The sequence below is a fragment of the Camelina sativa genome, chromosome 12 (genome assembly GCF_030686135.1).
Source record: "Camelina sativa cultivar CO46 ecotype springtype chromosome 12, ASM3068613v1".
NCBI classification, from domain to species: Eukaryota; Viridiplantae; Streptophyta; class Magnoliopsida; order Brassicales; family Brassicaceae; genus Camelina; species Camelina sativa.
The window spans coordinates 40687037-40711246 of record NC_141891.1 but is presented as its reverse complement, the minus strand read 5'-3'; the positions used below and the strand labels follow the sequence as shown (position 1 = coordinate 40711246).

General features: G+C 39.8%; 1 protein-coding gene, 1 non-coding gene and 1 pseudogene across 2 annotated transcripts; 2 read left to right on the top strand and 1 right to left on the bottom strand.

The window, feature by feature from the left end:
- Positions 1 to 5564: 5564 nt before the first annotated feature.
- LOC147933407 (uncharacterized) lies at positions 5565 to 6825 on the bottom strand. Its single transcript, XM_087477441.1, has 2 exons — positions 6076 to 6825; positions 5565 to 5822 (listed from the first exon to the last, which is right to left on the bottom strand). Exons 1-2 carry the CDS (start codon positions 6823 to 6825, stop codon positions 5565 to 5567), a joined length of 1008 nt encoding a protein of 335 aa, XP_087333567.1.
- Positions 6826 to 15158: 8333 nt separating this feature from the next.
- LOC147933406 (small nucleolar RNA R71) lies at positions 15159 to 15265 on the top strand. The gene has a single exon (XR_015576818.1). It is a non-coding gene; the product is annotated as a small nucleolar RNA R71 (small nucleolar RNA).
- Positions 15266 to 22362: 7097 nt separating this feature from the next.
- LOC104734003 (putative F-box/FBD/LRR-repeat protein At5g56810 pseudogene) lies at positions 22363 to 23877 on the top strand (annotated as a pseudogene).
- The last annotated feature ends 333 nt before the right edge of the window (positions 23878 to 24210 follow it).

Genomic DNA, 24210 nt, shown 5'->3' with positions numbered 1-24210 from the left:
AAAAAAAACTTTCACTCAAATCTACAATTTGATATGAATATGCAATGTCAGCTTGTAACATTAAGACCTTTGTAGATGCTTTTTGTCACTTGACTTGTTCTACTTTACAGATTAGATGACAAATCTATCTAATGTTTTATACTTTTATTGTCTATTTGGGTTTAAAATTTTTTTTCTCATTGTCTTCTTAGAGGGGTGTATTGAATCTATCATGCATTTTAAGTAATTTGTGTATATATTACAAATCTATTTTTTTTGGCAAACAATTACAAACTTTATGTTATTCAATCATGGATTCTAAAAAGTCTAATGAATTTCAATGTTACTGAAATAATGATTTTAAAATAGGTTACACATATATATATATATATATATATATATATATATATATATATATATATGAAAAGTTAAGAATTTTTTTTTGTCATCTGATAATATTATAAAATTTGAAAAGTTACATAGTGAAATACAACTTATGCCTGCGGAAAACAAAGATATCCCCGGAGTCTACAGCCCGAAAAAGGGAAACTAAGCTGGCGAACAACAAGAATTCCCAGAAACCGAGCCAGCGGAATAGAAATTCCCCGGAACCTAAACCTTATCGGAAGGAGACAAAGAAACTAGAAAAGCAAAGCAGATAAATCAAGACCAAAATCGAAAGAGGACGACTCCTAAGCCTATATGCAGAAGTAACTAGGCAAACCTAAACAAGGATAGAACTATAAGAATAGAGAAACTTCTTCTTCTGAAACACCTGCGAATGCGATTTATCACGAATGCCCATGGCCAAATCGTAGATAACATCTACCTCCTCCTATCATAATGAGAGCCAATCTCTCAAGAAACAAGGACCACATAACCCGCCAAGTAAAGAGCACTCATAGGAAGTCATAGACCCTCGAACACACTTCCTGATGTGACGACGACGACTGATACGTCTCTTTATGTCTAACTAGAGTCCGCCAAAAAGCTAACTGATCTACCCAGATCACGAAAGCAGGGACAAGGAGCAAGGAAAAACTTCTCAAAAAAACACCAATCCCATGATCGAGACTGACGAAGGATCAAGCTAGTTAACACTCACCATGAATACCAAGGAGAAGAAATCTCTTTAATCTTTGAAGACTACCACAACCAAACACTTAAACACAAAACTTCTGCTAAGAACGAAGTCGAATCTGAAGGGAGCACAAGCTGAAACGAAGAGACAATGAACGGGAGGAAAGGCAAACATTGGACAGAATTGACGAAGATCCACAACCATACCACAACCACAACTTAGAAACGAAGATAAGAACAAAAGCAACTACAAACATCTGAGACAGGAACAAGCAAACCACAATGGCATTTATTCTTCAAAACAACCGTTGATCTATGATCCGACATCATCATTTTTAATTGAAACAGAGACCCTCACAGATAAGGCTGCTCTAACTGCTTCCTCAACGCAACCACAAAGTCTAAACACGAATCAACCACAATACTCTCCAATCGAAGGCCAATACCACTGGAACCGACACTAAACACCTAACTTAGCTACGGGGGAGAAGGATGGAAGAGATAGCTTACTCAATCAGAAGACCACAAAAGCCCATGGCCACAGAAACGAGAATCACCATAGGAGACTTCTCCTGAAACCGCTGGGGGAGGAAGAACGACACACCAAAGCCCGCCGACCAAGCCTCACCGTGAAGACCATCAAAGGTTTGAGCTCACTAACATCCCCATCAATCCACCTGATCTGACTGATGCGAAGCAAAACAAACAACAATAAACGAAAAGCAGAGAAATAGAAGCCCTCTCACGATTACAGCGAAGAGCGCCGGTCACCGGAAAGGGCAAACGGCGATCTGAAGTTTAGGCGACGGCTAGGACGAACTTGGCAGAGGGAGAGTTTATTTTTTTTAGGTCTTGTAAAAAAAACTACATTTTATATGAAAAATTAAGAATATGATAATAGTTTTTTAGTAATTAGTTTTCTTTCAATTTTTTCTTCTTAATGAACAAATTAACCTTATCACACCTCCATATGAATTTAAAATAATAGACTATAGCATTTAACTATAATTTCATCCTTTAACGAAGATATGATAATACGATAGATATATATTATTTGACATTGTATGTCAAAAAGAATGTTTATTTATCACCAAAAAGACTATGACAACACTGTTCAAATTTGTCACCAAAAATAATAAAATAGTGATTTATGTAAATATTTATTTGATTAACAATATTATATCGAGAGAAATTACAAGTTATGTGATTAATTCATATTTATCTTGTTAACTCAGTTATTACATCATATACAAACAAGGATTGAATTACATATAATATAGTATTTATGAGGATAACTATATCATTAACATATTAACTAGTTTGTCGTAGATTCATTTTTATTGGTTAAATGCATACGTATCATGTTAAACTAGTTATCGCAGTAGTGCATAATTATGATAAAATACATAGTAGTGCATAATTACTATGATTAGTTTGGAAAAAAAATTACAATAGTAATATAATTAATAATTATAGTATAACAATGATAAAATTAAAATTTATTTGAATCTGAATAAATGTCCACCATCTTTGACCCCCACATATTCTCCTGTCATCTCACCAATTTATTTGGCGTCGAGACAAGCAAAACTACTCACTCCAAACAGTTGGTAATCTTGATTGTAATACCATCAATTTCGTCTCACTTCAACCAGATAGACTTTAATTTCCTATCAACATATGCATACCTCTTATATTATTTCGGAAATACATAATTCTTTTGTAAACAATGTGATAAATATATGGGTCATTAATTGGTTATAAAATTAAGACATTAATAATTTAGACGGGTTTAAGTTGTGTATCATTTGTATATTCATCATTTACGGATTGATTTGATTATCGATTGATATCTAACTAAAATCTCTTAACTTGATTATCAATCGATTGACTTAAGTTATTCGACTGTACTATATTATTTTGAAAGTACATGACTTTTTTTAGACAATATAAAAATATATGGGTCATTAGTTTGTTATAAAATTAAAACATTAATAATTTAGACGGGTTTAAGTTATGTATCATTTGTATACTCATCATTTATCAACTGACTTGATTATCGATTGATATCTAACTAAAATCTTTTGACTTGCATTGTTTTCCAGCCACGCCCCATCTACAAAGCAATTCACACCATTTGGAGCCATTGGGGTTGGGAGTTGGTTGTTACCTGCGTGGTGTGTTACTGGTTGGTTTGATTGAGCATTCTGCCATTCCTTCGCTCGTATGATGGCAAGGTTCAAAACTTCCTCTGCCACATGTTGTTCTCTGCTGAAGATCAATCGGTTTCTTGCCGTCCAGATGGTCCATAAGATCCACGGGGCTAGGGGTCCCGATCCGATTCCAGTGGGTGGTAGACAGGTAAGTCGCGTAGTGACAGTGATTCATGATGTCATCGATCTAATTGTTTCCGGGTTTAGTTGTTCCTTAAACGGGGCCATTTTCGAGATCAGGGATGCAAATGGGCAGTGGAAGAAGGCATGGATCTCCGATTCTGGTGACCCACAATGGGGGCAGTTGACCTCAGTTGTAACATTTCTGGTTCTCAAATTGTCGCCTACCGGTAGAGCCTTCTGAGCCATTTTCGAAAGGAGGAGTTTTGTTTTGGGTGAACACTTGAGATTCCAGATATTAGCTTTCCAGTTGAAATCATCCTCAAGGCCTCTTGGAGGGTGTATCTCGTGTAGGTTGATAGGTGTTTTCTTTGCATTAATAGCTTCGAAATAACCTGACTTAGCTGAATAGACACCACCCTTTGTTGCTAACCATGCCCATTTGTCCATATTTCCGTGTTTGCTTGGTCTGAGTTAAAGGATGTCATACGCATGGAGGGGAAGCAAGAGTTGAATGATGTCAGTGTTCCATTCTCCAGAGGTTGGATGCATTAAGTCAGAGACTTTGAGGGAAGCACTGCAGCTAGTTGGTGGACCCATTGGAGATATAGGTTTTGTCAGTGAAAGCCACGGGATTCCCCAAATGGGGGTGGTTTGACCTGAACCAATAACTCTTCCCAAGTGGGTCTTTAATAGATCTCTACCAGCACAGATGCTTCTCCATCCATGTTAAGCATTCGAAGGCACAGAGCATTCTAGGAGTGAGGAGGATTTGCAGTATTTCCCCAGGAGGATTTTTGCTAATAAGGAGTTGGATTGGGAGAGAATACGCCAGCTTTTTTTTGCTAGGAGTGCATCGTTGAAGGTTTGGATATCCCTAAAACCCAAACCTCCTTCATTGTAAGATCGAGTCATTTTATCCCATGATAGCCAACACATTTTCTTCTTTTCAGGGTTGGAGTCCCACCAGAAGCGTGTTAGGGCGGATTGGATACGACTGCAGAGGGATGTTGGTAATTTTAAGCAAGACATTGTGTAGGAGGGCATGATAGCCAGAACTAACTTGAGGAGAGTTAACTTCCCATCCGAGGAGAGTAAGCGGGTGGACCAGCTGATAGCTCTCTGTTTTATACGATCAACGATCATGGTAAAAATATCTTTTTTCTTTCGACCAAATAGCTCTGGTAAGCCAAGGTATTTACCTTGTCTCCTTTCCTTTGTGATTCCAAGGTCTCTTTTCACCCTGATTTTGACTTCATTTCTTGTTTTTTGCAGAGAAAGTGATTGATGATTTGTCTTGATTGATGCGCTGACCTGAGGCTTGCTCATATTTATTCAGGATTGATCGGAGCTGTCTGCAGTTATACTGGTCTGATTTGCAGAATAACATGGTATCATCTGCAAATAGAAGATGATTCACTCGCGTGCTGCCTTTTTCTACTCTAATGCCTACTAACCTCCCTTGTTCTTGTGTTTTTTTACAGAGTCCTGAAAGGACATCGCTACACAGGATAAAGATGTATGGAGATAGTGGATCTCCTTGTCTGATACCTCTCTGAGGATTCCCCCTACCTTTTGCTTGACCATTTATAAGGTAAGAGTAGCTAACTGTGGTTATGCATTGCATTATCCATGTAATCCATTGGTGGTGAAACCCCATTCTCTCAAGGGTGGCTCGAATGAAATCCCATTCTAACCTGTCATAAGCTTTGCTCATGTCCGTCTTCACCGCCATGAAACATCTTTCCTTAGCTTCGGAGTTTTTCAGATAGTCTAGTGTTTCATGGGTAATAAGGACATTGTCTGTTATAGCTCTTCCAGGAACAAAGGCAGATTAGTTTTGGGAGATGGATGTGTTGAGGATAGGTTGGAGTCTCTTTGTCAAGAGTTTGGAAATGATCTTATAATAAACTGAACACAAAGCGATTGGTCTATAATCAGAGACTTTCTTTGGACCTGTCACCTTCGGGATTAGCCTGACATGTGTGTGATTTATTTTCAGGGGGAGCTCGCCCGTGATGAAGAAATCAAGGATTTCAGCCGTAACTTTGTCTCCCACATTGTTCCAGTTTGTTTGAAAGAAACTTGCAGAAAAACCATCAGGTCCTGGTGCGTTATCCGGGTGAATCGCAAAGCAAGCTTGTTTGATTTCCTCATGGGAAGGTAGTTTGATTAAGTTTCATTCATTTCTGGTGTCACCGATGGGTTGATAGCCTCGTGAACAATCCCACTACTCAGGCTTCCTTGAGAGGTAAACATGTCCTGGTAGTACTTGGAAATGATCTCCACAATATCCTTTTCCTCATATACTGCATTGCCTTGTTCCGATTCTAGAACCGAAATATTGTTGATTGCTTTCCTTCCTTTTGTAGCAGCATGGAAATAGCCAGTATTCTTATCCCCGAGGGCTAACCAGAGTTGTCTGCTTCTCTGCTTTCAGAATTCTTCTTCTTTTTGATAGGCAAGTAGGAGCCTTTGGTTTATGGAGTTTAATTCCTCTTGAGGGCAGGACTCATCTGTCGTTGCTTCCTCTAGTTGGTTCTTTAGATCATTAATATTAATCTGGCTGTTAAGATGTTGTTCCTTTGCCCAGGAGATAATTGCCATTCGACATTGTTGGAGTCTCTTATCAACATCCGCTAGTGGGGGTGCAATTCCAGGCTTTCATGAGAAGTTTCTTAACCTCCGGTTCGTTTCTAAGCCTCCGGTCATATCTAAATAATCCACTTCTTTTCTTTCTGACAGGGTTGAAAGAGGTCACTAGTGGCTGATGGTCAGAACCTTTGAATATGAGGTATTCACTGCGCCCTGAAGGATAACAAATAGCCCATTCGCTGTTTGCCATTGCTCTATCTAGTCGACATCGGACCAAGTGTGTGTACCGTTGACCTCTCCATGACAGAAAATTTCTAGTATGTTTCAGTTTGTAGAGATCACAGGTGGACATTAGCGAGCGTAAGTCTGAGAAGGAGCCCTCTGACTTAGGTGGACCTCCCATTTTTTCGCTACAATTGATAATATCATTGAAGTCACCTGTTAGAAACCATGGGTCGGTTCTGTGTTCACCTTGCAATTTGATCTTATTCCATACTCCAATCCTTTTTTCTCTGTCCGGTTCACCATAGATGTAGGATGAGTAGAATGTTCTGCCTTTTGCTTTAATCCTAGTATCAATAATGTTTTGGCAGGAGCTCAGGATCTCAACCTCCAGGTTATGGTTCCAGAGTAGTGCAAATCCTCCTGATCCTGGTGATTGAGGGGGAACTAGGTGGTGACAAGGGTACCCAAGGCAATGGTGTTTATCTAGGACAAATTCAGAAGGATTCTTTGTTTCCATCAGAAAAACGAGGTCAGGACATATCTGTTTCCTGATGTCCTTTAGTCCTTGGACTGTTATGGGGTTCTCCAAACCACAACAGTTCCAACTCACCATTCTTAAGGAAGAGGGGTTTGGAGATTCTGAAAATCCGCCTTCTTTTTCCTGCTTGCAAGTATTAAGGTGATTCTCGGAGGATCCCCAGAGGAGGATTGGAGCGGTGCTTGTTCCCCTTGGGCAGTTTGTTTGTTTCTTGGTGAGGGAGGTCTTTGTGTTTTCCTGTGTGGTTGTTTCGATGGACCCGGTTTGTCTGTCCCTTTGGGATCTCCCATTCTCCTAGGAGAGCCTTGGGTAAAATTTCTTTTCTTAGTTTTTGCTCTTAAGAGTTTATGAATCGGTTTATTGGGCTGTTTTTTGTTAGGTGGACGACCTCTAGGCCGTTTGCTAGTTCCTGTCTGGTGATTTTCCGTCAGCAGAGGAGAAGAAGTAGGTGATAGAGGGTTTTGGGTGCCGACCTCTGCCGTTGGGTTGCAGAGAGGTTTAGGTAAGTTTGTCACAGGGCTGGCAGCGAGTATAGAATTTGTTGTTTTCTCCATGAGGTTATCAGCCTCGCTTTGCATGACTCGCATTCGTCGCATTGCGCTTTCTGCAGGATCAGGACAAGAGATGTACTGGATAGTGACCTCTCTTAGGTCCTTGATAAGCGGGTTTTCACCCAGGGTATCAATTTCCTATGCAGTTGTAGTACAAAGGGTTATCAATCCAAATGGTTGTTTAATGCTAGCAGGTAGGATGCAATCAGGACAATGCAAGTCAAGCCAAGCAAAAGATGGTTTTGATCTAACAATCCTAGAATAAATAAAGAAAGAATATAAACAAGGAACCACACGACCTAAGCACTCGATGCAAGCATTCGAGTACAGGATCGGATGGGGTGATCGAGTAAGCAAATGAAGTATGAACAAAACTCGAGGGGTTAGTCGAAGCAGGTGATCATGTACCTGTTCGGGTAAGAGATCGAGTGATGAATAAAATGCAAGCAATTAAGATACGAAAGCTTCTAAGGATGGGGTAATCGACTCCTAAGTGTTCCTAACCAATACAGATGTCTTACATGCCTCAAGCAAATATTCCCTAGACAATGAATCTCTAAAATCTTGTTAAAACACTCTCGTGATGGAAACAATCAACCTTGATCACTCCCCTACCCAACTCTCGTTGGAGAAACATGACCAAGCGGGCAATAAGAACCGATTCATTATTGTCAGTAAACCCCTTACTCATCTAATCTCTTAGGCTAAGTGAGTAAACCTCTAGCATTGGTTGATTCAAGTATTTCATCTACACCTCTCGGTGGTAAAACACCTTAGATCTAATCTCACCCTCTCGGTTTGTTGATAGCATTAAGAACACCAATCTAGAAGGGAATCTATTAAACACATACAATCAAACTAAGACATTCTAACCGATCAAGAACACAAAATCATCTATCACATCCCTAGAAACTTTACTACACTACTCGGAAATCATAGCAAGAAACATAAAAGCATATATGAATCAAAATTGCATTATATTAAAACGATAGAGTAGAAATAAGAGTACAAGATAGAAATCTAAAGAAATGATAAAAAGATATGAAATAAATCCTTACAAAAAGTGAAAAGTGTTTTGAGTCACTCAGTTCTCTCTCAGAAGCTCTCGCTCTCTTGTTTGAGGGTCTACGGCGTGCTCGTTTGCGAGGAAGGAGAGGAGGGGTTTATATATGGAAACCCCTTTGACCTAGCTTCCCAGTCCTGCCCGAGGGTCTACTCGATGGGGTACACGAGGATAAGGTCGGGTTACTCCTCGGGTAGATCTTCGGGTTGTTCTTCCTACTCTTGTATCCTCCTCGATCGTTTTGGGGTTCGGACTGTTCTTCCAGCTCAATGGCTCCTTCGGGTAAATGCTCAGATTTGTCATTGTTTCTCCCCATTTTAGGCTCTAAAGCACCTGTTTTCATCCAAAGTATGCAAATTCAAGAATGCAACACCCTAAATAGCCTAAAAGTGAATTCCTACAGTTAATGACCTAAAAATGCCAAGTTAAGGGTATAAACAATGCAAAATATGGACAAAAAGGATGCTAGAAACATGTAAATTAGAGATTTATCAGACACCCAAACTTAAATCTTGCTAGTCCTCTAGCTTGGAAGTAGGAGGGTGCGGTTTGAAAACGGGGACTCATAACATGTATATGCTAAGCGAAGGATTCAAGCTATAGTCCTTAAAGATAGTTTAACGGTGCTAAGATCAATCAACATACTTACAAATATTTTTCTATGCTTATTACCATGCATCAATCTAGTTCAACCTCCAACTAAAAAGTAAAGAACATTTCTTTCACATTCAATTAAGTGTTTGGCGAATTCTTGCAAATGGAAGGTGAATCAAGCTCAATCGGTTTCAAGGGTAAGGTTTTTTGGTAAGGTGGTTTCAAACAAATTATTTGGGAGGTTTTCTCTCAAAAGAAGGAATGCTAGACAGTTGTGAAAACTATCTAAGATTGTGAACAATTTGGGCATACAAAGCTTAACTCTTGATGATCTACCCTTTTCTCATTCACTTTCTTTTTTTTTTTTTTTTTTTTATTTAAACCCCCTAGAATTAAACTACCCACAACCTTGATTTTAACTCTTTTTTTTTTGTAATCCCTAAGGTTTAAACTTTAAACATCTAGCTCTCTTCTACTTTTTTTTTTCTTTTCTTTCTTTGCTAAACTCCTAATATGTATATATATATTTTTTCTTTTTTTTTGAGGAGACGATAACAAGATCTTTTTCCCTTTTTTTTTTTACTTAGAGACTTAGAGCTAATTGAATCTAACCTTAGGGACTTCTTTTTTTTTAATTTATTCCTCAACCCAACCCAAATAAACATGCTAACCACCTATCTTTCAAAACCGAGTCTAACAGGTAGTTCAAAATTCTAACTTAGCTAAATCAAGAGGCAGTTCTTTGTCGTTCTCAATAGTCTCAAGGTTCATAACCTATAGCACAATGAAAAATGCCTCACTCAACAATTCACAACAAGGTTTGAAAGAAAGGTTTGGGTTCATGGGTAGGAAAAACGAATCGGGTTAAACGAAAAGATTGGTAAAAATGGAGTGCTAACCCGAATTTAGAGTTACCATGAGCAAGTATTCAAATTCCATAAGCAAGACAATTTAAGTTCAAATTAAGTCCAATAATATAGAGATGTTCCAATGTTCAAGCAAGTGGAGGAAGCATTCAAAAGACACAAGGTTCTAAACAAAGATTTTTTCATTTTTTTCCAAAGATTTATCTAGCAACAATGAACTGTGATTAAGGGCTATAGCTTCAATCCTAAGGTTTGATTTTAAACAAGGTAGTTTTAATCATTGTCCCCTAAGATGCATATGCAACAATCCTATATGAAACAAACTAGACTCAATCCTAATATATAAATGCAACTACATGAACACTCTTTTTTATTTTATTTTTATTTTTCATATTTTTTTTGGGTTTTTCAATGCACATAGATGCAGACTCAAATGAATAAAACTAGCACGCAAAAATTTGAAATAAGAAAATAAGAAAATGAAACACAATATTATATACATTCTAGGACCCTCCCCCAAACTTAAATTACACAGTCTCTGTGTAAATAAAAGTCTGAAAAAGAATCCAAGAATCACACAAAATGAAATCAAACTAAATGCAATGTTATTTACAAGAGTTGGATGAATGTGGTACCTCATGGGTTGGTGAAGAAGGAGGTTGTAGCAGCCTCCATACACGCCAACGTGTAGCCAGGGTCGTCACCGGTTTCAGCAGCTGTCGGGATTTGCTCGTCAGAGAGTTCGGTGATATGCACGGACGACTTACTCGGATCAGCATCCGAAGGGTTGATCGTGGTGGGCATCGTGTAGCTCATCGGGTAAGACATCGGGTAATACGATGGGTATGGTGGAAGTGGTCCAGAATGATCACCCGTATAGCCACTCGCAGGGTGCATCGAATATGGCATCGTGTATGGCATCTGGTAAGGTGGAGGGAAGAGTCCTGAGTAATCACCCGATTGTGTGCTCGATGGGTGCATCGGATAGGGCATCGTATATCGCATTGGGTTAGGCATCGGATAGGCGCCTGAATGGCTTCTCCGCAATACTTCATGTCGTGTGATATTCTCCTCAGCTTGGGATTATGCTCTGTGAGGTTTTGGAGGTGTCAGTCCTCGAATTCCTCCTACCGGTCCGCTTCTCCCCATCCATGTTGGTGCGTATGCCGAGGTAGGAGCTGAGGCACAGCTTGCCTTGTCTTGCAGCTCCTTGATCTGACCTCACATCGTCTTCACCGAACCGGTAAGATCCTTCACCTTTCTGACCAAAAACTTGTTCATCCTCTTCAGCCATCTGATCCTCTTATGGGCTTCCCTCACTCAAACGGGTTGCTTTTGAGAGAAAACATACTCCTCAAAGTCAAAATCTTTCGAGCTATCTCCCTGTCCTTGCCCGATTGCCTCTCTCTTTTCAGCTTCGGATTACTCCTCCGGATTCTACAGCTCCTCCAAAGGTGGTGCAAAGTCGATGTTGTCCCCCAGCTGGACCTTAGTGCACATTACAGTGGGCAGGATCATTTGGGCGGCTCCGGCGGTTGGATGGACAAACTTGAAGAGCAGCATGTCGTTTGGCTTCTCATAAACTAAGTACCTCGCCAGCATGAGGTAGTTGATGTCCATCCATCTCGGATCGTGTACTACTCCCTTCAAAGGTACATCACAAGCCACCAAAATTGGTGTAACCAGTCTTCCAATGGAGATCTCTCCGCCTCCTACTCTTCTCTTCATAGCCCATAACTTGAGGTAGAGGAACTTATCGAGCAGCACAAAGACCATACTAGTATCCGCAACATCTCAATCTAGCGGTGTACCATCCCTAGCATTGTCTAGAACTCATGATCATTCACATTCCCAGTCTCCTTTCTAGCAAAAAGAGTGCATGCGAGGGACTTGTGAAAATACCTCAAAACAGGGCTCCTTATTTGAGCGAATTTGGGGCTTGTGGACTTGTAGGGGAGCTTGTCATCTATTGTCAGCCATAGGGACCTCATTTCCTCCTTGCTCACCTCCATTCCTTCTCCACTCCCAGCTTTGAAACCATACAGCTTCTCCATCTCCTTGAAAGTAAGTCGGTACTCTTTGTTTATCACGGAGAAGGTGATGAACCCAATCCCCCCCATCGGATAGTAGGTTCGGGTGGTCCTCAAAGTAGTGCAACCTCAATGTTGAGAGAAAGTGGACCGTCTCCTCCTCATAAGCTTCGAGGTGAGCTCGCATCATATGGCCCAGGTGGCACATGTCGAGAAGGAACTCGACATCTCTAGCGATGCCCATCTGCTTCATCGTTTCTCGGCGAGGGTAGCGGGTACCAACGAAACTCATAATGCAGAAAACCTTGAAGAGTTTTGCCGGAGTCTCCACTTTTTTCTGCTTCATCCTCCGTGAGGCTTGTCGTGTGCGTTCTCTCTGCTCCTCTTCTCGCTCGCGGTTCTCCTCCTCTGTGTCTCTATTTTCTTCTTCAGCCACTCTCTCAGCCACCTTCTCAGCCTTCTCAGAAGCTGGTCTCTTCCCTCTTGCAACCGCAGCTCTGCTCCTTAACCAAGACGTTTGGATCTCCTCTTGCTCTCCTCCACCAGCATCAGAATCGACCTCCATAGGGTCGGTAACAGTTTTCTCGGACGTAGACAAGTCCCTACGTCGAGGAGATCGGCGAACAGCACTCGCCATCAGACTCGGTGAGCAAACTCGGTGGTCTACACGATCGGTTGCTCGAGCACCGGATCGGGTTGAGCATCGGGTTGGAGAAGCGAAACGTCCAGCCAGCGGTTGGGAATGCGGAACGTTTCCTCTTCCTTGGGATTCTTGAGGTTCGACGGCATCACCTCCGGTTCTAGCAGCGGTGGAGGTTGATCTTCTTCCCTTTCTTTGGTAGGTCTTCATGTTCGGCTCCATTATCGAATCCTTGAGAAGAAAGAAAAGCTAAAATTTGAGATTAATAGGGTTAGTTCCCAAAAATCAAAGATCACTCGAGTTTGAGAGAGAATTGAAAGTAGGAAAACAAAAAGCTTTAGGGTTGAGAGACTTATCAGTTTATGCTGCTGAGGGAGAAGGGTTTGAAACCTTTAAATAGAGTAGGGTTAGCAGCTTGGGCTTCACCGAGAGTGGGCTTGGTTTGTGGAAAACGGACTCCACTCACCACCCGTGTAAAGACACGATCAGGCGCGTCGAGTACGGTGTCGGGTTGAGCCTCGGGTTCCCCAATTTTTCCTTTTTCACTTTTTTTTTTTTTATAAATAAATATGCAAAAATAGAAAATCAGGTAGAATAAATAGATAAAACTTAAAACAAAACAAAGGATACCTTTCAGACTTCCTCCGAAGTGAGCTTGTTTAAAGTCACTAAGCTTTACTCTTCATGCTCCTTAAACATGGGATCTAGGAGGGAGAGGTTCTGAAATCCTCTCCGCTGTAGCAGGCTGATTCAATTCATTCTCCAAGTCTTATCCAGGTTACACAACAAATGTGGTGTTGACTTCTTCAAGATGTTTGACTTTTCTGTGCTTTATCTTAGTGGAAAAAGCTTGACCATCAATGGTTGGCCTCTTAATTTCTTTCTTGCATCAAACTCCATCTTGAAGTGCTCCCCATGCTCAATTCTGATCTTGCATTGCTTCACCTCAATCAATGCACCTACTGTTGCCAAGAATGGTCTCCATAGGATCAGTGGATCGTCTGGTTCCTTATCCATATCAAGGATCATAAAATCAGTAGGGACTTCCACCCTTCCAATCCTGAGAGGCAAATTTTCCAGGATCCTAATCGGATGTCTGATTGTTCTATCAGCTAGAACCAAATACAGACTACTCGGTTTAAAACTACTGAAACCCAACTTGTTGGCAACTGACAGTGGCATAATGCTAACTGAAGCTCCTAGGTCGCACAAGCAGTTCTTGAAAATCTGAAGTCCTATTGAGCATGCAAAGTAAAAGAGCCAGGATCCTCCAATTTCTCCTCGATTTGCAGTTCAGGATCTAAGCACACTTCACTCCTGAGAATCTCATACCCAATCTCCTTCACAGCTTCCTTAATCTCATTCTCCAGCCGAGCTGCCTCATTGGTGGTTTCCTCTTGAAGTTCGTGTGGTGGCAACAGCTTAGGAGGTGGAGCTTTACGTTTGGCCATACGCTCTGCAAGCGCCTCTAGTTGGATGTCAAGTGCAGCATTGAACCTTTCCTCTAGTTCCCCTTCTGCTGTTACAAGTAGTTGAGGTTGATCTGTCATCTGAACATCTACTCGATGTATCATCCGATCACCATCATCGGGTAGGTCATCGGGTTCCACCTCGGGTTGTTCTTCAATTTGTGACTCTCGAACTAGTGCTCGATCATTAACTCGATCAGTCTCCTCGGATGAAGGCTCGGGTTCATACTCGGATATGTAGTGCTTGGCTTCATTTATCCCATAGTGATCCATATCCTCCCCATCTTGAATATCACTGTTCTCAGTGAGGTAATCCTCATAGTCATCATCAAGGAAGATGGCTTGGGCAGTGGCATAATCCTTAGGGTTCTGAACAGCTTTACCTGGGAGCTGGTTGATCTTTGCAGCTGGCTGGTTGTTGTGGTGGCCCTTTAGGAACCTCAGCTTAGTGTTGAGCGAATCGTACTTGGCAGTCAAGTCATTGTATCCAGAATCGATCTTGTTGCTCATCTCCGCAAAACGTTTTGCGGTGTCCATAGCACCGGATGCCTGATTTTGACTCATCTGCTGAATTAGGCCGCGTAGGTCAGCTTCTTGTGATTGGTTCTGTGGTCCTTGTTGTTGTTGGAATCCAGGTGGTGAAATGGGTAGGTGGTAGTTTTTAGAATATTGCTTCTTAGGGGCATAGCCTTGATTGTATTGAACAAAAGGCTTCTATTGGACCTGGTTCCTTTGAACTGCTGATGGGTAGAGTTGGTCTTGAGGATAGGCAACATTCGGGTTATGGTAAGACAGATTCGGATTCGGCTTGTAGTTGTTGTACCCTTTGTTGTAACCTCCTTGGTTGTTGATGTAGTTCACATCCTCTATCTAAACATTCTCCCCATCTTGTTGAAAAAACTGCTCTTCCTCTGATATTGCATAAATATGCTGCTGCTGGTTGAGGAGCTTATCGAGCTTGTCATTGAGGGCTTTCATGTCCCTCTTGTACTTGGCATCTTCCTCTCCAGTAGATCGCACAGTGCGATTGTATTCTTCATTATAATGCCCGTCAGATTGAGCCAAGTTCTCCACTAGGTCCCAACCTTCATCAACATCCTTGTTGAGGAAGTTACCATTGCTTGCGGTGTCCAGCAACATCCGTATCTTGGGGACCACTCCTCTGTAAAGTGTACTCAACAATGAAGCATTGCTGAAGCCATGATGAGGACATCTGGTAGTGTATCCCTTGAAACGTTCCCAAGTTTCACTGAACGTCTCATTGTTCTTTTGAACAAAGCTGGAAATATCATTCCGCAGCCTTGCGGTTCTGGAGTTGGAGAAGAATTTGGCCAGAAACGCCTTCTTGCACGCTTCCCAAGTGGTGATGGACTCCTTGGGGAGTGATTTCTCCCAGAGGTGCGCTTTGTCTCCCAAAGAGAATGGGAAAAGTCGGAGTTTGAATCCATCCTCACTAACTCCATTTATCTTGGTGAGGCTACAGAGCCTATCAAATTCATCCAGATGATCCAATGGGTCCTCCATTGGCAATCCATGAAACTTGTTACTCTGTATCATCTGGATGAGACTACTCTTGATGAGACTACTCTTGATCTCAAAATTGTTGTTCTGGACAGCAGGTGGCACAATGCCATTCCTTTGAGTATGAGTAGATGGAGCATCTCCAGCTTCTATGTTGGTCCTTGCTTGAGGAGCTGGTGGACCGTTCTGATTGTTCATTGTCTCCTCAATGGTTGCTGGTTGCGGTTGTTGAACTTCTTGTTGGTGAATTAACCTTGGTCTATCGATGTTATCGATGAATGGACTCAGGTTTTGGTTACCCTTGGATCGTGTTTGCATGCATAGGTAGGTGACCGAGTGTGTACAAGAGGGTCAACCCGATCCAGGTGATCGAGTGACGGGTGGGGTGGGTGCTCGGGTTGTACCTGAGATTCAAAACAAACAAAAACGAAAGCAAACAAGTCATATTCCGAACCAATATAGATAAAAGAACTTGATCTAGCAAGTTCTAAAATCCTAAACGTAGCAAACTAAAATTCAACCAAATGGTAACGACGCCAAATTGATAAGCGAGATTTTCACCCAGGGTATCAATTCCATATGCAGTTGTAGTACAAAGGGTTATCAATCCGAATGGTTTTTTAATGCTAGCAGGTAGGATGCAATCAGAACAATGCAAGTCAAGCCAAGCAAAAGATGGTTTTGATTAAACAATCCTAGAATAAATAAAGAAAGAATATAAACAAGGAACCACACAACCTAAGCACTCGATGCAAGCATTCGAGTACAGGACCGGTGGGGTGATCGAGTAAGCAAATGAAGTATGAACAACTCGAGGGGTTACTCGAAGCATGTGATCGTGTACTTGTTCGGGTAAAGGATCGAGTGATGAAATAAAATGCAAGCCATTAAGATATGAAAGCTTCTAAGGATGGGTTAATCGACTGCTAAGTGTTCCTAACCAATACAGATGTCTTACATGCCTCAAGCAAATATTCCCTAGACGATGAATCTCTAAAATCTTGTTAAAACACTCTAGTGATAGAAACAATCAACCTTGATCACTCCCCTACCCAACTCTCATCGGAGAAACATAACCAAGCAGGCAATAAGAACCGATTCATTATTGTCAGTAAACCCCTTACTCATCTAAGCTCTTAGGCTATGTGAGAAAACCTCTAGCATTGGTTAATTCAAGCATTTCATCTACACCTCTCAGTGGTAAAACACCTTAGATCTAATCTCACCCTCTCGGTTTGTTGATAGCATTAAGAACACCAATCTATAAGGGAATCTATTAAACACATACAATCAAACTAAGACATCCTAACCGATCAAGAACACGAAATCATCTCTCCCATACCTAGAAACTTTACTACACTACTCGGAAATCATAGCAAGAAACATAAAAGCATATATGAACGAAAATTGCATTATATTAAAACGATAGAATAGAGAAATAAGAGTACAAGATAGAAATCTAAAGAAATTATAAAAATATATGAAATAAATTCTAACAAAAAGTGAAAAGTGTTTTGACTTGCTCAGTTCTCTCACAGAAGCTCTCGCTCTCTGGTTTGAGGGTCTGCGGCGTGCTCGTTTGCGAGGAAGGAGAGGAGGGGTTTATATATGGAAACCCCTTTGACCTAGCTTCCCAGTCCTGCCCAAGTGCCTACTCGATGGGGTACACGAGGATAAGGTCGGGTTACTCCTCGGGTAGATCTTCGGGTTGTTCTTCCTGCTCTTGGATCCTCCTCGATCGTGTTGGGGTTCGGACTGTTCTTTCAGCTCGATGGCTCCTTCGGCTAAATGCTCGAATTTTTCCTTGTTTCTCCTCATTTTAGGCTCTAAAGCAACTGTTTTCATCCAAAGTATGCAAATGCAAGAATGCAACACCCTAAATGGCGTAAAAGTGAATTCCTACAGTTAATGACCTAAAAATGCTAAGTTAAGGGTATAAACAATGCAAAATATGGACAAAAAAGGATACTAAAAACATATAACTTAGAGAGTTATCAGTCCTCCATAATGAGATCTCTAGAATTCTGAGATCTCTTCTAGGCTAGATGTTCTTAATGCTGATCCTATATCTGAGAGGGTAGGATCTGATTTCAAGCTTCTTAGCATCACACCAATGTTTAAGAAGCATAGATAAGGCTAGATCTAGAGCTTACCATTAAGCTTGCTAAGAGATTAGAGGTCTTGTTTGGTTTGAGATGTATTGCTTAATGCCTGCTTGTGTAGATTCTTTACTTTGTGAGAACAAGTCTAGAATTGCATAGGTTTGATTGTTTCTTGACCATGAGAGTGGGAGAAACTTGTCTTAGATTTATATGTCTAGAGGTTAGCTCAAAGTTTGCTTGAGATTTGTTGACCAAGTTAGATAACCACAATGATTAGTTCATCCCATGAATCCATCCTCAGGACCTTCTTTGTTTATTGATTTTAAAGTCTTAATCCTGTTGCTTGCTTGTTGTTTGATTCGTATTTGCATTGCTCTGTTTTTATTGTGTTGCTCTGTTTTCCGGATTTAACCAACTCGACCTCCCACTCGACCTACACTCGGTCTTTACATTTGTCTTAACTTTCTGCATCTTTACATTTTCATCTTAGGATTGTTAGTGACAAGCAATCTTTACATTTGTCTTAACTTAGATTCATATGCATATCTTAATTGTTCACAAACACTCATTTAGGATTGATACCTCTTATACTTCAACAGCATAAGGGGAATTGAAACACCCATCCATCATTCCATTCATATCTCACCATTGCATACATTCATCATCATTCACCACCATAATAAACCTTGTTTCAAAATCCCAGAAATAACACGAGATAGCTTTCCTTTGTCTCGTCCAAACCTGTTACATAAATATGAGAGTGTTAAGTTATAAACTAGAAGCCATCAAACATAAACGAATGAATCACAAAACAATAATCTAATGGAAAACGAACCAAACTTCACAACACAACACAACACACCAAACTTTGAAAACAACTAAGAAACTTTGAAAACAACTAAGAAAACGAACCAAACTTTGAAAACAATAAGAAAACGAACCAAACAATAATCTATGAAACTTTGTACCAGACTTCACAACACAACACAACACATCAAACTTGACAACACACTTATACTTTACAACACAACACACAAAACTTTCTTCTACTTCTTTATCTGAACGATAATCAAATGATAAAATAAAAGAAAATAATATTTTACCATATGCTTTGAGTGTCGGGATGGGAAGCGTACTCAAGATTGGAAGATGGTGTCGACCAGGAAGTGCAAACAAATTATCAAGTTGCTGTTGGAAGTCTTGATTCTGAGCTGGTGATGGATGCTCTTGATCGTCCTGATTCTGAGGCGGCGGCGGTTGGAATCCTGGATTCTGAGGAGCCGGCTGTTATACACCGGATTCTGAGGAGCCGACGGCAGAAACCCCAGATTCTGAAGCGGTGGTGGATAAGCCGGATGGTGAAGCGGTGGTTGATATCCAAGATTGTGAAGCGGCGGTTGGTATCCCAGATTCTGAGGAGCCGGCTGTTGATACACCGGAACATGAGCATGCGGTGGTGGTGGCTGCTGCATCTGGGAGTGGAGCTGTTGTTGAAAGCCTGGTTGTTAGGGCTGAGGAGAAGCTTGTCGAGAATACTGGGGAAATGATGCTTGTGTATACTGAGATGAAAGCGACGGTTGAGAATGTTGGGAGTGTGATGAAGTGTCGTTGTGAGAGGAAGGGTTAGAGGAGTGAGACGACGAAGCGACATCTCTACTTCGTCTCGCAACACCGCCAGATCCACGACCACCACCGCCAGATCTAGCACCACGACCACCACCGGATTTTATCGGAGAAGAACTCGGAAACTAAGAGAAAAAGAGGAGAATTTGACTGAATTAGAAGACGAAAAGACAGAGAGAAATAACTAAGAGGGTTTCGATATTTACTAAGAGGGTTTCGGGAAATAAAGAAGGGTTACGAGTTTAATCTGATGGGGGGAATTTTTAATCTGGGGGGAAAATTATTACCGCTTATAGTTTCACTAAATTTTGGGAAAATTTATAATCCGTAAGAAAGTAGTGGTACTTTAAGACTATTTTGTGACTATCATAAACATTAAACAAAAACTATACTTAGTGGCAGAACAGTCGCAAATTATAAACCCAGTCACCCTTACGTCTCAAATTGTGACTGATTTGTGACACTAAAACATAAGTAATAATATTTTTAAGATTTCATCACCAAAAACATATTAGATATGACTCTTTGATCATGTATACTCTCATTTAAGAGTTAAATTTTGATTAAAGATCAAACAATATAAATTGTAACTGTTTTTGTAAAGATATACAACCTTCACTACTCTAACTTAATTAAACACATGTAACCTTAATACATGTTTTGGAGGATATAAACATAATTTTCTAATTTGGTGTTTTATTGATGTGATTATAACAATTTAGTAAATATTAGATGTCAGATATAAGTAGAAATGTATAAGTTGACATTTTTTGTATTCATATTTGTAAAATTCTAAAATTAATGTAAGATAGTCGCTAAATAGTTGTACTTTAAGACTCTATTGCGACTGACAGAAACAGATGCACAATCTACTTAGTGACAAAACAGTCGCAAATTATAACCCTAGTCACACTTTAGTCTGTTATTGTGACTGTTTTGTGACTTTAGTGTATGAGTAAAAATATTAAATATATTTTGTAAATGAGTAAACATATTAGATATGACTCTTTGATCATGTATACTCTCATTTAAGAGTTAAATTTTGATTAAAGATCAAACAGTATAAATTGTAACTGTTTTTGTAAATATATACAACCTTCACTACTCTTACTTAATTAACAAATGTAACCTTAATACATCTTTTGGAAGATATAAACATAATTGTCAAATTTGGTGTTTTATTGATTTTGTTTTAAGAATTTAGTAAATAATATACGTCAGATATAAGTAGAAAAGTATAAGGCTACATGTTTTGCATTCATATTTGAAAAATTTTCTGATTAATTTAAATCAGTCGCTAAAGAGAAGCAATTCGATCAAGAAGGTGGCAAAACAGTCGCAAATAACAATTCGATCAAGAAGGTGTCTCTTGCGCAAATGTGGGATGTAAATGTTGGAAATTCTTCCATTCAGGCGCATCAGATGGATGACACATTACTCCATCTTTTGAATCATGCTCAGCATGCCATCTCATTGATGATGCGGTCTTCTCTGATTGGTACATCTTCTTCAATCTATCAGCAATAGGTAGATACCACATACGATTGAAGGGTATTCTAGTTCTACCCCCACTACTTTTGTACCTTGGCTTCCCATAGAACTTGCAATGCTCCAAATTCCCATATTCTTTCCAAAAGAGCATACAATTCTCTATACATACATCAATTGTATGGTATGGCAATCCTATCTTTCGCACTAAAGTCTCTGTCTCGTAGTATGAACCAGTAGCCTAATTACCCTCTGGTAAAACCTCCGTAAACAATTCAGCCCAATCGTCCATGCATGCCTCAGACAAATTATTGTCTACCTTGATGTTCATGAACCTAGACGCCAATGATAGTTGCGAATGACCTTCATGGCATCCATCATAAAGTGGAGTATTTGCAGCATCTAACATGTCATAGAACCGTTTCGCCTCTTGAGTGGGTTCTTCATGGATATGATCATATCCATGATCATATCCACTTTCATATTCATTATACTCATTAAAAGGCGTGGTACCATGAAATGCATCATTCACCATCTCAGCATATACATTTCCTTCAAATCCTATTGGTTGACTACCAGGTTGACTACCATGATGACTACCAGTAGTAGTATAATCTGTATTAGGATAATGACTACTGGTTCCTACCCCTAGCACGTCATAATCTTCACCATGTTCAGACCATACATAATAATTTGGCATAAATCCTTTACTATGCAAATGATTAGATATTGTCGTACCATGCAAAATAACATCGTTCTGACATTTTACGCAAGGACAGTAAAACCTACCTCCACTGTTTTGTGCTATAGGCAGGCTGTTTGCGAAATTCATGAACTGCTCCACCCCCGCCAAAAATTCTTTAGAGATATTATTTGTTCTTCCATCGATCCGATTATATATTCACTCTCGAGATGAATTCCACATATTTTTTTAACACTCTTTCTTTCTTTTCTTTTTTTCCTTTCCCTCTAAAAAATTCTTTTTTTTTTCTTCTCCTCTAAAAAAACTCTTTTTTCTTACATCTTTCTACTTACACACTAATGAGAGCGATATGAATAAGGGTGAGAGCGATGTGATATATATAGTGTAAACTTTGCGACTGAAAAGAATACGTTGCAAATTACGACTCTTTTGTCACTTTCTAACCACATAATAGAGACAGAATACAGGTCGCAAAAGTTCAGTACAAACGCAAACTTCAATATTTACAACGTTTTTTGCCGACATCACTGATCGACCTTTTTGCGATGCCTTTGCAACTACAAACAAAACCGTCGCAAACTACGACTGGTTTATCACTCTTTTACCACATAATAGAGACAAATTAAAGGTCGCAAATGTTCAATACAAACGCAAACTTCCACATTTCCCACGTTTTTTACCGACATCATTGACTAACTGATTTGTGACTACAACTGTTAATGCAAACTAGAAGTGGCAAATACGTCGTGATTTTAAGACAGCTTTGCGAGTCTTCTTGCCGACTAAATCTTCAGTCTTTATTTCGTCATAAATTGCGATTATTTTGCGACTAACATTTCATTGTCGAAACATTGTTCCAAAACAGTCGCATAATAGCAACGAGTTTGCGACTGAAATTTGGTGTCGTAAATTTACGACTGCTTTACGTCTAGTATTTTTGTTGTCGTTAGCCTGTCACAAGAATGTCGCAAAACGGTCACAAAAGTTTGCGACTAAAAATTCAGTCACATAAAGTAGTCCCAATCTGCATGTTTTCGTGTAGTGAGTTACCTAACGATTTGCTTTTCCGAATACTCTCACTAATCCCGGTAAGCGATGCAATGTCCACAAGTCAATTGTCTAAATGATGGAAACATGTATGGAAGATGTTGCCAAATCTTGTATATGATGAAAAATCTTGTCCCAACATTGGAGTTTTTGTTCAATTTTGTGGCAGGTCTTTGCATTTACATGATGCTCCGCTTATCAAAACCCTAAATCTCAAACTTCGGAAACACTCTGATTCCTTAGATTCTCTGTTATTCCCAAAAATTCATTCCACTCTCCTTGAGATGTCAATCACTTCTACTACTAATCCTTGTTATACTAGTGCTATCACCTTCCCAAACAACCTTAATGTCTTACAAACACTAGTTGTCTTGAAACTCCAAGGTCCTATTCTTCTTGATGTTGTTAAATCTCCTGTTTTCTTCCGGTCCTTGAAAAGTTTGTATCTCAAATGTGTTAACTTCAAGTGCGAAGAATCTTTTACCTCGCTTTTATCGGCTTGTTCTGTTCTTGAAGACCTCTTCATTCACAGACTTTGCAGTGAAGGCAAGATTGTGTTCTCCATATCAGTTCCTTCTCTTCACAGATTATCCTTCACTAAAAAACAATGCTTCTATCATGATGATGACACGATTGTCGAGATTACTGCTCCTTCGCTGAAGTACTTAAAGATCTTCGATCGTGTAGGTAGTTTCAGTTTTATTGTGGATATGCTGAAATTGGTGGAGGCAGATGTTAAAGTTAACCTGACAAAAAATGAGAAGCTTCCGAGAGTTGTTTCTTCAGTTGAACATCTTTCGCTAGATTTGTCTCCTTCAATGGTAACATATCTTTCTTCTCCCGCAAGCTAGATATTGTGTTTTCTTTGAAGATAACACTAAGGATATAACCTTGTTTTCGTGTGCAGGCTTTTCACCTTCATGATAGATTCATCTCCAAGCAACTTCTTCATCTGGAATTAGACACTTACGACAACTTTAAGTCGAAACTACTTATGAGTTTTCTGAACGATTTCCCTAATTTACGAGCTCTCAAGCTCAAACATGTAAGCTCACAATTTCCATTTCTTAGTATAATCTGTTTTGAGAGCTTTTGATGAATTGATCTGATAAACTAATACAATATCTTCATGTTTATTTACTCAGCAAGATCCCAACTATATTGTCGAGGATCGACCGTGTCCAGTATCCGAACCAAGCTCGGTTCCTAATTGCTTGAGTTTCCATCTAGAGACGTTTCAGTGGGTAGGCTACGAAGGAACATTTGAAGAGATAGAAGCTGCGGTTTACGTTCTGAAAAACGCTCGTTGTTTGAAGAATGCTAAAATCTCTATTTATTCAAGAGGCACCGAGAATGATCTCATGATGGTTAAGGAGTTGGTATCTATGTCTAAGGCTTCAACCATGTGTCAGCTTTGTATCAAAGTGTAGAAATATCTCCTAGATATGGGTCATACATACCTTGGAATTGAACTTTAGCAAGAGATAATATTATTATTCGAATCTGAATTTGCGCTAGAATTAGTAAACTTTTTCCTATTTTTATTATTAGCATTTCGATTGTAGAACTATGGAACAAAGGAGTTTATTTTCTAGCAAACTCTTTTTGTTTTTCTTTTTCTCTTTGATATAAAAGCTGACTTGGTTAACCACGGTAGTAGAAACGCGTCTGAGTGATACTGGACAGGAAAATTAGAAACTAAAACAATGGTTATATCTTTTATTGATATTACTGGAAGATTACATCATTGACGTGAATGATCA